The sequence below is a fragment of the Kogia breviceps genome, chromosome 7 (genome assembly GCF_026419965.1).
Source record: "Kogia breviceps isolate mKogBre1 chromosome 7, mKogBre1 haplotype 1, whole genome shotgun sequence".
Taxonomy (NCBI): Eukaryota; Metazoa; Chordata; class Mammalia; order Artiodactyla; family Physeteridae; genus Kogia; species Kogia breviceps.
In genome coordinates, this window is record NC_081316.1 from 16795699 (window position 1) to 16810501 (window position 14803).

Consider the following 14803-nt stretch of genomic DNA (forward strand, 5'->3'; position numbering starts at 1 on the left):
GGGGTGGCTAGATGTCCCCTGGCCAGAGACGGTTTCCTGGGACCATCCTAACGTCATCCCTACGTGGCCCTGCAGAGGATGCGATCCCTCCAGCCTCCCCATGTTCCCCACGGAGTCTCCTCGAAGCCCCCCCCGTCCCTCCCCCCTGCCTCCACCCACGCTTGAGTCAGACCTGGGCGCTCAGGGCCTGGATGTCGTGCTCAAAGGCACAGTGTCGGCGCTGCAGGGCCTCGGCAGCGTTGAGGTCCCGGCCGGTCCCGTCTGGAAGCTGCTGCTGCTTGTGCTGCACCCGCGCCAGGGCCTGGCGCGCACCGTGCAGGAAGCGCTGCAGCTCGTGGGCAGCTGCCAGCACCTGACCCCGCGTGTCCAGCAGCTCGAGCAGGTCAGCCCAGGCCTCGTTGAGACTGTCCTTCCACTCGGCCACCGTGGCGCGGGCGGCGTGGCCCCCGGCGATGAGCCCGTTGGCCAAGGCGTTGGCGCTGTCCACGCGCTCCTGGCCGATGGTGCTCGTGTCCCGGGAGAACTCTCGGAATTTGTCCCGGAGCATCTGGCAGAGGAAGCGGTTGCACGGACAACACTGTGACGCTGGAGGATGCGGTCCCTGACTCGCGGGGCAAGTCCTTTCACCCCAGACCGAGAACCCACTTCTTTCCCTGGGCCACACGGGCCGCAATAGATTTCTTCAGCAGGGCCAAGTTAGGCAGCAGGAGCAACCGGTTCCCACTGACCCTGGATCTGACTGACACGCCCAGCCTCCAGCCCCCAGCAAAGGGGTACTTGGAACCTTTAGGCTTCAGACAAGGACACCCTAACTACGGTCCATATGTCGGCACCAGTGAGTGTCCAGCCCCCAAACTGTGGAGAGGAATCTCAAGTCCCCAGTGTACTGGTGAGTTCTGTTGGAAAACAGTGAGCAGTCATTTCCTTTTGGTCCACGTCTATGCGCAGCCCCACGTCCTCCTTTCTGCACGATTCTCCCGGTTAAGTATCTCAGAACCCAGAGGACAGCGTCTGCACGAGCTGGTCTTGCACCCCTGCCCCTCGGCGCTCCGCCCAGGATGAAGTGCTAGTCTCGCAGGGGGTCCTCTACCCTTCCCAGGGCCCACGTGTGGCCGCCGTCCTCCCCGCACTCACAGTCACGTGCTCGTAGTCCTGGCCCAGCTCGTGCGAGGCTGCCACCACCTCGCGCTCCTGGATCCACTGCTCCAGGTCGTCCAGCTCCCGGCGGAGCTGGCACAGACGCAGGTGCTCGTGCAGGCGCTCCCGCCGCTCTCCCGCCAGCTCCTTCAGGCTGGCGTACAGCTTGTCCACCTGGGCTTGGCGGATTGATATGCGCGTGCTGCGGGGGAGGGGAGGACACACTGCTCTGACCCCTAGTCTATCTCAGGGAGTCCTGCCCCCCAAGTGCTTGCCAAGTCCCTGCGTCTCCAGCTTTCTAGATGGTCCTGTACACATGCAGTACAGAAGGCTCTGCAATCTCTGGGCCTTTCTGGAACTGGCTCCCCTCTCCCCCAGGGATTGGCCCGGGGGTCCAGGTGCTGGCCTGGGGGTCCAGGTGCTATGCTCACCTCTCTGGGTGCTCGTGGTCAATCATGTCTTGGCTGCTGGCTGACAGCTGGTGGATGGTCTGGGCGTAGTCGGCCAGGGCTTGTTCCAATACCTGATGCTTCTTCACCTCTGCCTGGGCACTCAGCTCATCCTGGGGGAGGGGAGAGTGGCAGCAGAGAGTAGGGGGAGTGGGGAGGAAAGCCGTAGCCTGAGCTCAGGTCTGGCTCTCACCTTGGCCTTCTCCTGACCCATCATGTGTAACTCCTGCTCGCCCATCCAGGCCTCTGCCTCCGCGGCGTCGCGGTAGAACTGCTGGGCCCGCAGGGCCTCCTCCAGTCGCTTCCCTCGAAGCTCCAACTCGTGGCCCAGGCGCTTCCACATTTCCTGTAGCTCAGCCAGCTCCGGGCCTGCTGCCGCCACACCCAGAGCGCGCTGTCGCTCCGTTAGGTCCGCGATCCGCGGCTCATGGCCCTGGATCTCCTTCTGCAGGGTCTGTCCATGGCGACAGAGGAGGAGACGCTGAAAGGCTTGCCGAGGGACCCCCCTCCTCACCCTATGTGGCTCCCTTACGCTTACTCAACAGCAAGCCCCCATTCACACCGTTGTTTCTCATCCTCCCTGCGTCCTCTCACCTCCCCTCTTTTCTGGCCCATGACACCCCTTCCATCCACACGATCTCCCACCAGGGGGACCCACCCTCCCGAGGTGAGGAAAGGCGAACCACTGAAGTCTAGGATTACACCCAGCAACCAGGGGGAGCCAGAGAAACCCCAGCTCTTAAGAAAACACACTTTCAAGGCTGGGGAGGCTCTTGGGACCCTTTCTTCTGCCTTTAGCCTCTGCCTCACCTGGTTTTTCTTCATGAGGAGCTGGACACTGGGCAGGTCCCTGCCATGCTCCATGGAGCTAGCCATGGGGAGCCGCTCCGTCACCCACAACTGGATACGAAAGTGGGGGTTAGTGGGGGTTAGTGGAGGTCCGGAGGGCAAAGTCAGAGCTAGGGGTTGGATAGTGGGGATTCCTGGGGGAAGGTTTTCTAGGGCTCCCGGTTCTGGGGTCAAGGAACCTAGAGGGTGTCCCTAGAGGTTTGACTTTCAATGCCAAAGGGAAGAGGAAACAGCACTGCCAGCATCCCCCCAGCATCCAAGAAGGAGATGAGAGAGCCAAAGACAGGGAGCAATTTACCATGATGGAGAGACTCTACCCCTTCCCAGGTCCCGGAGACTCACAATCTCATCCTCCACGTCCCGGTGGAACTGGTGCTGCTCGCGAGAGGCTTGCAGGCGCCGGCAGCGCTCCTTCATGGGCTGGCACAGGGCCCTGAACTTCTCCTCCACAGCCCTCGAGGTCCTCTCCACCTCGCCTGCACCCTGGTCTTCCTGGGCCAGAGCTTTTGCCTGTGCCTGGATTGCTTCCACCTCCTTCTCTCGCACAGCCATCTCCCTCTCCAGCATCTGCCAACCGGAAGAGGAAGGAGGTGTTATCACCGTGCCTCCACCTTCAAACTCAGCAGAGACACTGGTCTATACCGAGCCAATCATAAATTCTTATCCCTGGGGCTCACCCCAGGGAGAGGATCTCTTCATGGCCTACATCAGTGGATCTCAAACTTTAATATATATGAGAATCCAGGGGGTGTGAGAACTGCGCTAGCTATCAATTTACGGTCTCTCAGTCCCCAATCCATCTCAGTTCCAAGTCCATCTTTGCCCATTTTGAGTCACTGGAACTGGACCCTGTAAATATTTCTCCTTTGCCAGCTGGTGCAACTCCAGGCCTTGTCCGTAGAGGGCGCTGGAGGGACACCACAATGCACAGGCGAGGCAGAGGCTTCTAGCTACGGTTCCAGAGCGCTTTCCTTCTTGCTCCTACGGCACAACTGCCCACGGTGTGCAGGAGACCCGGTGGCCCTCACCCTCCAGCAGGTTTTGCTGGCATCTCAGTGGCAACTTCCTTGGCCTTCCAGCCGTGGCCTGCCAGATTCAGACCTGCTCTGGTCTGTGACACCCCAGCAAATTTCTACACCATCCAGCGGGCCTCTGCCTTCACCAGTGAGGTCTGAAACTCAGCCTTGGGGGTAGGAGGAGGGCATCCCATTCCTTCCTGGGCACCCCCTCCTCAGTCCTACAGGCAATAGCTGCCCCCTACATTTGCTATTCCTGCATATTTTAGACCAGGGGTCAGCACACCCAGCCCCCGGCCGGGTTTTGTAAATCAAGTTTTATTGGCACACAGCCACACCAGTCTTTTACGCATCGACTATGGCTGCTTTTACCCTACGAGGCCAGAGTTGAACGGTGAACAGTTGTGACAGAGACCGTATGACCCTCAAAGCTCAAAATACTATTTGGCCCTTTACAGAAAAATGTTTTCTGATCCCTGCTTTGGAGTTCTCTTTACCCCACTGGTAGGTAAGCCTCTTTCATTAATTAGTAGTTCTTTTCACTAAAGTTTCCTTGTTCAAGTTAGAGTGTGGTTTCTGTCTCCCGACTTTACTCTGACTGACACACACTCCTAGAGATTCTGACCCTGGTGGCCCGTGGAAGTCACCTTGAGAAATACCAGTGAAGGTGCTGTCTGCAAGGCCTGAGGATGGCCTCGTGAATCCCGAGAGCTACTGACGCCCCCCTCCTTTCTTCTGCTGTTCAGCAGTCCCACCGAAGGCCCGCCGCCGTGTACCTGCTGCTTCTTGAGCAGGATGTTGACGCTGGTGAGGTCCTTGCCGTAGTCGTCGGAGTGCAGCTGGGCCTGCAGGCTCTCCAGCCAGCTCTCCAGGGCAGAGCAGCTCTGGGCAAACAGTTCAGCTCGGTTGGCATCGAAGAGGCTGCGGGCTTTGGCCTGGGTGGTGGTCTCCAGCTCGTCCCAGCGCCTGTGCAGGTCGTCTAGCTTCTCCCACACCAGAGCTTTCAGCTCCGGCTTCTCCAGAGTCAGCTCCCGCCCTTCCTGAGTGTGGGACAAGGAAGGGGTCAGTGTCAGCATTAGATACCACTGAACACGAGCCGACAGCAGGACAGGGACCTAAAGGGCAGCAGAGACCTGAAGTGAGGGCAGTCCTACCAAGTTCCTGGGTTGTTCTCCAAGCTATCTAAGCTCCCCTACCCTCACTGCTGAGCAAACCCTACTCCTTCCTCAAGGTCCCATCAAACCCCATCTCAGTGAAGAGGCCACTGTGCTCTGTCCTTGTTTTGAGTTCCCTGATGCTTGTGGTTTTCAGTGTCGTATTGCACGTGCTATTGTGTCCTCGGCCATCATTTTGTGTTTCTCAGCTCACTACCTCTCACCTGAACTATGGCAAGTGACTCTCAACCTGGTTTCCCCACTCCCAGCTCTTCTGCTTGAGGACTCTGGTTTCTGGGGAGGTGAGGGCAGTGTGACTTGATCTGTACGTGAGGTGGCCTGGAAGTGCCAGGGAGTTATTGCCCCCAGAAGCAGCCCTCATCCAGCGACAGCCGGACCGTTGCTGGACAAACACTGGGAGTCCTTGCTTTGGCTGGGATAACTCTGATGCATGTTCCACACCGTCGCCCAGGTGTCCCATGAGGACTGAGTGCCACGTGCCCACTGGAGTAACCGGCATGGCGGTGGACCCTTCACTGACTACCTTCCCTTCTCCGCCTCACCTCCCCACCCCCTACTGGCATTCCTGTGATCACCTCCCGTGGAAGTGGCCTGCACTGGAAGCCTTGCTTCTAGGGGAACACAGACCAAGACACTGCCTTCAGGTCGTTTCACACACGCCGCCAGGGTGAAGAGCACCGCTGGGTAACTTTACCAGCCGTCAGCACAATCCACTCTGATGCACAGTCCTTACGTGGTGGTCGGGGCTTTTCATGACCCGGCCTGGCAGGCTTTTCCCACCTTTCCTTCTATGGCCGGTTCACGCATTCTGGGCTCCAGCCAGAAGGATCTACCCCCTTGCTCCCGCACAGGCGCCCCACTTCCACACCCCTGGTTTCCGGTTTCTCTACCAAGAAACATCTTTCCCTCAACACCTCTGCCTGTCCAAATTCTACTCGTCCTTCATGGACTGCGCCCCTGGCCCCTGCTTCTAGGATTCCCACATCTCCTCTCTCCTTAGCGCCCAGGCTTTATCAGGCTCTCTCATTATATTTGTTATATTCTGCTTTGGATTGACTTTAGCTGTTTGTGTACATGTCTCATATCCTGGCTCCGGTGTCATTCCTCGAGGGTGGAGCCTGCCATGGAATCACCTTTGTTCGCCACTCAGTGCCTAATACAAGGCCTTGCACAGAGTGGCACGAAGTAAGTATTTGCTGAACAAATGGAGAAACTGGATCCACACTGGTCTTTTCCTCTTCCCAACCGTCATGCCCTTGAGGGAAGGAAAGCATCTTTTTATATACCTTGCAGCACCTAGCAGAGTGCTGAGCACACAGGATGTCGTCCAGGAATACTTGCTGAGTAGAAATGAAGTTTTGCCTGTGCTCAGCTCTTGAGCAAGAGCTGGGTGGGAGACCAAATACCAGGAAAGCAAGACTCAAAAACGAGGTTGGCAAACTGTGGGCCGAGGGCCAGATCTGGCCGACCACCTCTTTTTATAAATAAAGTTTTATTGGAACCCAGGTACACTCATTCGTTTATGTATTCCCTGTGGCTGCTTTGGCACCACGCTGGCAGAGTTGAGTAATAACAGCAGAAACCGTGTGGCCTGCAAAGCCTAAGCTATTATCCGCCTGGCCCTTTAGAGAAGTTTGATGACCCCACTGAAAAGTGTCCTCCTGCTCTGGACCAGGAATAGGTATCGTGCTGACCCAGAGCTGCAGTCTGGCTCCGTACTAATTTGCCTTTTCTCAAAGTTCTGGAGTCACTGTCCCATTGACCTGAGACATTTGCTCCCCAGACCATTTCTTTCCACCTTGGAAGTTTGGCACCAAGGGGCTCCATGATCTCTAAGCCAGGACCCTCCCCTGCACTGCGGCTGGGAGGCTGACGGGAGGCCCCAAAGGCTCCCTTCTTGCTGCTCCTGTCCTATTGCTCACCTTGTCCACCTTGTCCAACCAGTCCTTGTTGGCTGCCAGCTCGGCCATGAACGCCTGGTGCTTCTGCCACTTGGTGTGCAGGTTGCGGGCCTCATCATAGGACACGTCCTGGGCTGTCAGCATCTTCTCGTCAATCCAGAGTTTCAGCTGGACCGAGCATGGAGCAGGGATGGAGAAGGGCAGAGTACATTTCAGAGAGAGGGCAGCGGGAAGCGGGAAGGGGGCGAGGGGGAGGCGGGGGAGGCGGTGGATGTGGGGAGAAGCCAGGCAGGGATTCACGTGCTCGGGTGACACTGCAGTGGACTGACTCTCGGCTCAGAGAGTGAGGGCGTTGTGGGAAAGGGTGGCCAGGGAGCGTCAGAGGCGACATGGGGTACTGAGAGCCTCACCTCGTGACAGTCTTGTAAGAAATGCTGCCGCTCTCGGTTGTCCCGAAGACGGCCCAAAAGCTGCTGCACTGCTTCTTGATTCTTCCTGTGTCTGTAATGACAGGCCCCTGTGAAGCCCTTGAACTTGCTAGGGAAGGGTTATGACCCTCTAACTAACCTAGAAGCCCTCAGTCCTCCTCCTCTGGGGACACGACCTTCCGGGAGCGGTACAAGTCAACCCAGGAACCCTGAGGTCCAGTGTCCAGCTACCCTAGGAGACTTTGGGGAGGTGGAACTTCCCCGCCCGTGACTTAGTCCCTCTCCGATCACTTGGTTTTTCCTCCTCTGCTTTTAGGCAGCTCCCCACCCCCATCTGTCGGTCGGAGTGCCATGTTCACCCTGTCTTCACTTGGTTCCCTTTAGGGCCCCTCATTTGCCCACTGTCCTCATCATACCTCCTCTCTATGGAGTCTGCCTTCTCTTGGATCTTCTCGGCATGGATGTTGCCCTCAGACACCAGCTGGCGCCCGGCTTCCAGGAGCCCGCGGATCCGCTCACCGTTGGCATCCATGGTGCTCATGAAGTCTTCTAGTTTTTTAATGGCAGCATCAGCAGCCTGGAGTGTCCCCGGCATCTCCGTGTGAGACAAAACATATTCCTGTGTGGGAAGGGAGATACGGAGCTCATTTCTCAACCACTCAGAAGGAACCTACCAAAGGGCCCATCTGAGACATGGAGGCCAACCAGGTAGGGGCAGGCAGACTCTGGCTCTGAAGACGGAGGGATGGTGCCTGATTATGTGGGAGTCTCAGAAAGTGAGAAGGGAGCTGGGCTGGAGGGCCTTTAACACTCCAAATCCTGTTCCATCTTATTTATAGCTGCTGATTACATTTCTGTTATATGACAAGCCAGGTTTTCTATTTCTTCTCTAGTCAGTTTTGGTAAGTTATGTTTACATCATTTTTTCTTTTACTCCCGTATTTTTTTAACATGTCCTCCCTGCCCATCCTGTTCCCTCATCTACTCCATGTGCTGCGTTTACCTCCTCATCCACCACTCCTTCACATTCCTTTGGTCCCTATTTCCCATTTCTTCCTGCTTGGGACTCCGCCCCCCGGACCCTTACCTGGCTGCTGAGCACGCCCTCGGCCTGGCGAGCATCCCGCAGGAACCCCTGGAAGCCGTGGGCCTGGGCAAGACGGCCTTGTCGGCTCTCCCACATGCGGCCCAGCTCCTCCCAGCCGGTTCCCAGAGCTTCGAGTCGCTGCCGTAGGAAGAGGCACTGGGGATCGGCCTGGTCCCGGGTCACCTCCTCACCCACGGCCCGAAGCTGGCTGTACTCGCTCCGGGCCCGCTCCACCTCTCCCCGCAGGGCTGCATGTTGGGCCAGGAGGGCCTCTGCCTCAGGCAGGGTGGCCGGCCCTTCTTCAGAGGCCACAGAGGTCTGCGTGCGGCCGAGCCAGGCCTGGAAGTCATCCAAGCTGCGCAGGAAGTCCTGCAGCCGCCGCGCCTCGCCCAGAGACTCCTCTCGGCGCCGCATGGTGGCCCTGAGGTCCTCCCAGCCGGCTTGCACCTCTCCAAGCCGGGCGCTGATGGCAGGGGCTTGGGCCGGGTGGCCAGCAGCCAGGGCATTTGCCTCTCGGGTCAGTTCGCCCACCCGGGCGGCGATGGCCTCCAGGTCCCTCTCGGTGCCGGCCAGCTTACGCTGCAGTGCCAGCACCCCAGCCAGGTCATTGCCCAGGCCCTGGGTGGACTCGATGACCTTGGTCTTTTCTCTCATCCAGGCCTGGGTCTCTGTGCACTCTAAGTGGTAGTTCTGGATGCTCAGGGCTGACGTCAGAGCTGCCTTCTTGCCGTCCGCCAGGGACCGAAACTGCTGCCACCTGAGGGCAGGGCGAGTGTCCGCAGTCGTTCAGCTTTCCCGCCCCGTGCAGGTAGGCTGGAAGCTCCTTCCTGCTCTCCCTCCCTGGGTATCTCCTACCACCCGCTTCTGCCCTTTAGAGAGCCTGCTCCCCACTCACCTTCCCGTGACTCCTTCTTGTCTGCTCCCTGTCCAGGCACCAGCCTCTTCAGACGACCTTTACCCCACTTCCAACTCTTTCATCACCACCCCCCTCCGACATAGTTCAGATGGCTTTCCCTCCTCATTTTAGCCTCCCTCCCATGCCCTACAGAACTCTCTTCCAGCTGCCATCCTGTCTGCTGCATCCTTTCTCACCCCACCTGTGGTTGAGCTGCTTCTGGGTGTTGACAATGCTGTCCTTCCCCGGGGGGTTGGCCCTCAGCAACTGCTCTGCGATGTCATTCACAGCAGTAATTCGCGCTGCAAGGGCGTTCATTTCAGGCTCCAGGGTCTCGAACCTGGTGGGGTGGAAGAGCTGGGCATGAGTGGTGGTGGGAAGCAGCGGTGCGCTGGTCCACCTCCCTTAGATGCCCACGAGAACTCCTCTCCGTGAACATGCGGCTTATTGACAGGAGCCTCTGCACCTCTTCCCTACATGGTTCATAGCATCTGTGGATCAAGGGGGAGCCCCCAACTCCCCGCAAACAAGGAGAAAAACTGTCATCTCTAGAGTGGCTCAGAAACAAGGTAAAAATTAAAGGTGAGGACCAGCTGGACAACAAGTCAAACTAGTCCCTGGCACAGGGCTTCACACTTCAGCAGAACCTCCCTTATTCCTGCTGGGACTTACCCCTTAGCTGCCTACCTGGGCCCCACCTTACTAATACGTGTTAAAAACTGAGTTGAGGGCTTCCCTGGTGGCACAGTGGTTGAGAATCCGCCTGCCGATGCAGGGGACATGGGTTCGTGCCCCGGTCTGGGAAGATCCCACGTGCCGCGGAGCGGCTGGGCCCGTGAGCCGTGGCCAATGAGCCTGTGCGTCCGGAGCCTGTGCTCCGCAACGGGAGAGGCCACAGCAGTGAGAGGCCCGCGTACCGCAAAAAAAAAAACAAACAAAAAAAACAAAACTGAGTTGATAACGAAAACAATTTAAGTGAGAAAGATGTGAAGCATAACTTCTCCTGGAACATTTCATATTCCCATAGGGCAGAGTCTGCACATGGGCCACGTAATAAATATTTTAGGTTTTGTGAGCCATTCGGTCTTTATCACGAATATTCAGCTCTGCCGTTTTAGTGCAAAAGCAGACACAGGGATGACATGCAAATGAATGGGCATGGCTATGTTCCAATAAAGCTTTATTTACAAAAACAGGCAGAGGCTGTTATTTGGCATAGGGGTTTCTGACTCCTGTCATGGGATATATTGAAAAAAGCAACGAAACATCTTTAATTACATTTTTTAAACCACCAGGAAGTTTGACTATAGATTGAGTAGTAGGGACTTCCCTGGTGGTCCAGTGGTAAAGCATCCACGCCTCCCAATGCGAGGGACGTGGGTCCCATCTCTGGTCAGGGAACTAAGATCCCACATGCCACAGGGCAGCTAAGCCCGCGTGCCTCAACTATTGAGCCCGTGCGCCACAACCAGAAAGAGAAAACCCGCACGCTAGAACTAGAGAGAAGCCCGCGCGCCACAACGAAAGATGCCGCATGCCGCAACAAAGATCCTGAGTACCGCGACTAAGACCCGACGCAGCCAAAAAAGAAAAATAAATAAATAAACAAACAAACAAATAAAAGGAAAAAGAAGATTGAGTAGTAGGTGATATCAAGGAATTGCTAATTTTGTTTTATGTGATAATGGTATTGTGTGTGGTTCTATAAGAAAAACATCATTTCTAAATTATTTTAGGATTTCTTACTCTGTAAATGAAGCTACTTTATGAGGGGTTAAATCAGTGTCTCTGTCTAAAAGGTTTATAACTTCAAAGCCTGCTATTCTAAGCCTGCACACACAATTAAAAAATAATGTACTCATACCGCAAATTTCTATGATCCTGGAAAATACAACGGTGAAATGTTAATACTGGAGATTTGCTTTTGAAAAGGAAAATTAATCAAACAGAGCAAGATATTGATGATTACTGAATTTGGGTGATGGCTATATAGGAGTTTGCTGCATAATGTTATATAGGAGTTTGCTGCATAATGTTTCTATTTCTGAGTATGTTTCACGTTTTTTTTTGTTTGTTTGTTTGTTTTTGCGGTACGCGGGCCTCTCACTGTTGTGGCCTCTCCCATTGCGGAGCACAGGCTCCGGATGCACAGGCTCAGCGGCCATGGCTCACGGGCCCAGCCGTTCCGCGGCATGTGGGATCTTCCCGGACCGGGGCACGAACCCGTGTCCCCTGCATCGGCAGGCGGACTCGCAACCACTGCGCCACCAGGGAAACCCTCACGTTTTTCATTAAAGCAAAAACCAGACTACTGGCAAGACTCAAAGGGATGTATGTAGCAAGAGCAGGCTGTGTGCGGTGGCAGCCACCATACACATGGAGGCCACCCTATACATTGGCCCCAAACTCACAAGGCCACTTGGGAGGGCGGGGCGTGCACGGGGCCTACCTTTGCTGCATGACCTCCAGGTCCTCCAGGCGCTCGGGCAGGGCGAGCCCGTTGAGCCACTGTTCCTTCTCCTCCACCCAGAGCCCGCAGGCCCCGGCCTCACTGAGCATGGTGTAGAGCGCCAGGGCCGCCTCCAGGGCACGTGCGCGCTCACCCGCGCGGGCCTGCAGCTCCTCGTAGTGCCTCTCCAGGGTGGGCAGCTGGCCCTGCACCTCGGGCGTGCGGCTCAGCACGGGAGGCAGGGCCGCGGCCTGCTCCCTCAGGGTGTCCAGGGTGGGCCGGTGGCCTCGGATCTCTTCCTCCAGGGCCCGATGCTGCCGGGCCAGGGCCTGCGTGGAGAACTCGTCGTGTCCCAGCTCGGGGCTGGACACCAGGCGCAGCGCATCCACCAGCCAGGCCTCCATGTCGTTTGCGTCCGCCTGGAACTGGTAGAGGCTGGCGGCCTGGGCGAGCCGCTGGGCACGCTCCTCCGCCAGGGCCTCCAGCCTCTCCCACTGGGCCTGGAGCTCGGCGGTGCGGGCGGCGGCCTGGCCTGCCCCAGGGTGGCCCTCGGCCACTAACTGGTGGCCCTGCTCCAGGGTGAGCTTCAGGGGCCCCAGCCGGCCGCTCATCTCACCTCGCAGGGCTGCGTGCTTGTTGAGCAGGCGGAGGACGCCGGTCAGGTCCCGGCCGGTTTCTGCCGAGGCCAGCAGGTGCTGCTGCTCCCGCACCCAGGCCTCAGCCTCGCCCACCTCCCAGAGGAAGCGCCAGAGTCGCCGGGACTCCTCCAGCCGGACCCGCCGAGCCGCTGCCAACTTGCACAGCGATTCATAGTTCTGCTCCAGGGCGGCCACCCGCTCCAACACCAGCTGGGGGTCGCACGGTTTGTACTCTGAAACAGTCACACGAGAGGGCCAAGAGCTGTGGCCCAGCCCTCTCCTGCCCCCCGTGCACCCCTAGTTACGAATCCCCCCAGCTCCACTCTCTTAGCTCTGTCGCCCACTGTCCACCCATCATCTTTCCTGTCCCCAGGTTTTTCCAGTCTTGCTGCTTCAGCTCTTAATGTTCTCCTTCCCAGCCCGCGCCCTTTTCCAGTTTCTACCCCCCACCACTGCTTTTCACCTTTTCCTGGGTCGCAGAAGCGCAGCGCAGATGCGCTGATGGCCCGCACCCTCTCAGCCTGTACGGCAATGTCGGCTTCCACCAGCTCGTGCAGCTGCAGCAGGTCCTCCACTCCAGCCAGATGCTTGCCCAGGTCCTGGGACTGCAGCCGGCCCTGTGGGGCACACGCGGCACGTCGATGGCCGTCTGAGAGCTGCCCGGTTCCCTCCCAGTCAGGCCTCTTGCCCCGCCACACACATGCACTAACCTCGCCCCATCTTTCTGGATCAACCACACATCCCGACCTCTTGGGGCGGCTCCAGGTGTTGCACCCAGGTGAGCACACATGCTCCCAGCTGTCAGCCCTCACTCACACACATAGTGACCCCTGAGTGCTCTCCTGGCACCCTGGCCTCTTTGTACTCAACTCCCCTCCTGCCGAACAACTTTCCTACTAAACCCTGCTCCTGGAACCTCCGCTCTGACTCATCATCTCAGCACCAGAATTATCGCCACCCTCCTTTGGTCGTGGCTCAGTCCCCAGCGCCCCAGCAGTCGTCAGCATCTCTGCAGACCTGTCCACATCCCCGTCTCTCGCCTAGATCACCGCAACAGCCTGTGACTGGTCTCTCTGCTCCCACTCTGGCTGCCCACAGCCATTCTTCAAATAGCAGTCAAAGTGACATTTAAAAAAATGTGAAAACGCAGAATCATGTCTCTCCCCCTTTTCAAAACCTTCTAATCACTTTCAGTGCTCCGTGTTACTCTGAGTAAAATCCAAACTCCCTGACCAGGCCTGTAAGCCCTAAGCGAGCAGGCTGCTTCCTCCCTTACCTCATCCCCTGTCCCCTCCCTCTTCTCACAGCAGCCCACCCCCACCCCCAGGCCTCCCTTCTCATCCGGAACATGCCACGCGTGAGCAGGCCAAGGACCTTTCTGTGCCTTCTGCCTGGAAACATTCTCTCCTTAGATCTCCCTGTGCTGGCTCCTTGGGACATTCTGCTCTCAGCTTAAATGGCATTTTTCAGAGGCCTTCCTGGACCACTCCATCCCACGGCCTGTTTCCCTTTCCTCATAGGTTTCACGCCCACCTGCTATGTTGTTTATTGATAGGTCCACGGGTTTTATCATCAGTCTCCTCCCACTGGAACGTGAGCCCCATGAGGACAGGGAGCTGTTTGCTCTGTTCATCTGAACTGGGGACGGGGCCCTGGACTGGTACATACTCTGCAAAGGTTCGGCTGAGCAGATGAGCGAATGTGCCCTTCGTACTCCCACGGTCCCGACCACCTCGACCCCACCTCCACATCCGCTGGTACCTTCATCTCTTCCATCCAGTCCATGAGGTAGAGCAGGTCCTGGAACACCTTCTGCAGCTCCAGGTTGAGGAGGAGCCGCTCCCGCCGGGCGGCCACCATCTGCCGCAAGAAGTCCCAGAGCCGTGCCACGTTGTGTTGCCGCGCGGCGATGCGCTTGATGTCGTGGTAGCGTTCAGCGGCCAGCTCGGCGGCCACGGCGTCCACCGCCTGCACCCGGCCGCTGTAGGCCACGATGTCCGTCTCGATGGCTTCGTGCTTCCGCACTGCTGCCTCCACGGCGGCCAGCTCCAGCCCAAAGTTGTCCTGGGGCGGGGACAGGGGAGGGAAGGCTGGGAGCTCCGGGACTCCGCGCCACTCACCCCCCGCGCCCCCCCCCTGCAGCACTCCTGCTGCGAGGTGCCAACTCCATGGGGTGGCTCTCAGCATCCTCTCTATCCCACCCCATCCTGTCTCACCAGCCCTTCTCCTGTTCAAGGCTCCGGCCCCTGGTTCCCGGGCTCTTGGTCTCCAAGTCTGTGTGATGGAATTCTTGTTTCTTTAGCGCCCCACCTCGCAGGGCTCCTTATCCACCACTCTCCCTCACTCTCCCATGTCTCCAGACCTGCCTGGACAGGCCAAGAGCACCACCCCCGTGTCCTACCTGGGACACAAGGCGCTGGTTCTCGCTAAGCCAGGTCTCCCGCATGGCGGCCTTGCGGTCGAAGCGGGCGGCCAGCTGCTCCAGCTTCTCCTGGCGGATCAGCTCCGTGCGCAGGGCCAGCTCACGCTCGTGCTCAGCTTTCTCCAGCCGCTCCCAGGCCTGCGAGGTGGAGACAGGGTTAGCGCTAAAGGGCCAGGGCTCGGGAAGTGAGGGCGGGGAGGGCTCACCGGGGCTGGGGGTGTGGGGTGGGTCTGGGGGAAGCTCGGTCTAGTGGGTCTGTGGAATGTGGTCTGACGCCTGTGCAGGGAAATATGAGGAACAGGGTGGCGTGAGTGCCGTGGAGCCCCATGAAAACCACGTCTGCTGGTGGACAAAGAC

General features: G+C 57.9%; 1 protein-coding gene across 3 annotated transcripts in view; it reads right to left on the minus strand.

The window, feature by feature from the left end:
* The window catches only part of SPTBN2 (spectrin beta, non-erythrocytic 2), a 38240-nt gene that overhangs the window by 5311 nt on the left and 18126 nt on the right, over window positions 1-14803 (minus strand). For all 3 annotated transcript variants that reach the window (XM_059069273.2, XM_067037641.1, XM_059069271.2), the window contains 16 exons: window positions 14426-14584; window positions 13786-14088; window positions 12488-12641; window positions 11387-12257; window positions 9140-9277; window positions 8043-8799; window positions 7372-7574; window positions 6938-7028; window positions 6549-6695; window positions 4228-4491; window positions 2778-3002; window positions 2397-2486; window positions 1780-2040; window positions 1569-1699; window positions 1135-1339; window positions 173-547 (listed from right to left, as the gene is read on the minus strand). In XM_059069273.2, coding sequence (XP_058925256.1) covers window positions 173-547; window positions 1135-1339; window positions 1569-1699; window positions 1780-2040; window positions 2397-2486; window positions 2778-3002; window positions 4228-4491; window positions 6549-6695; window positions 6938-7028; window positions 7372-7574; window positions 8043-8799; window positions 9140-9277; window positions 11387-12257; window positions 12488-12641; window positions 13786-14088; window positions 14426-14584 — 4374 coding nt within the window. The remainder of the gene's footprint in view (window positions 1-172; window positions 548-1134; window positions 1340-1568; window positions 1700-1779; window positions 2041-2396; window positions 2487-2777; window positions 3003-4227; window positions 4492-6548; window positions 6696-6937; window positions 7029-7371; window positions 7575-8042; window positions 8800-9139; window positions 9278-11386; window positions 12258-12487; window positions 12642-13785; window positions 14089-14425; window positions 14585-14803) is intronic.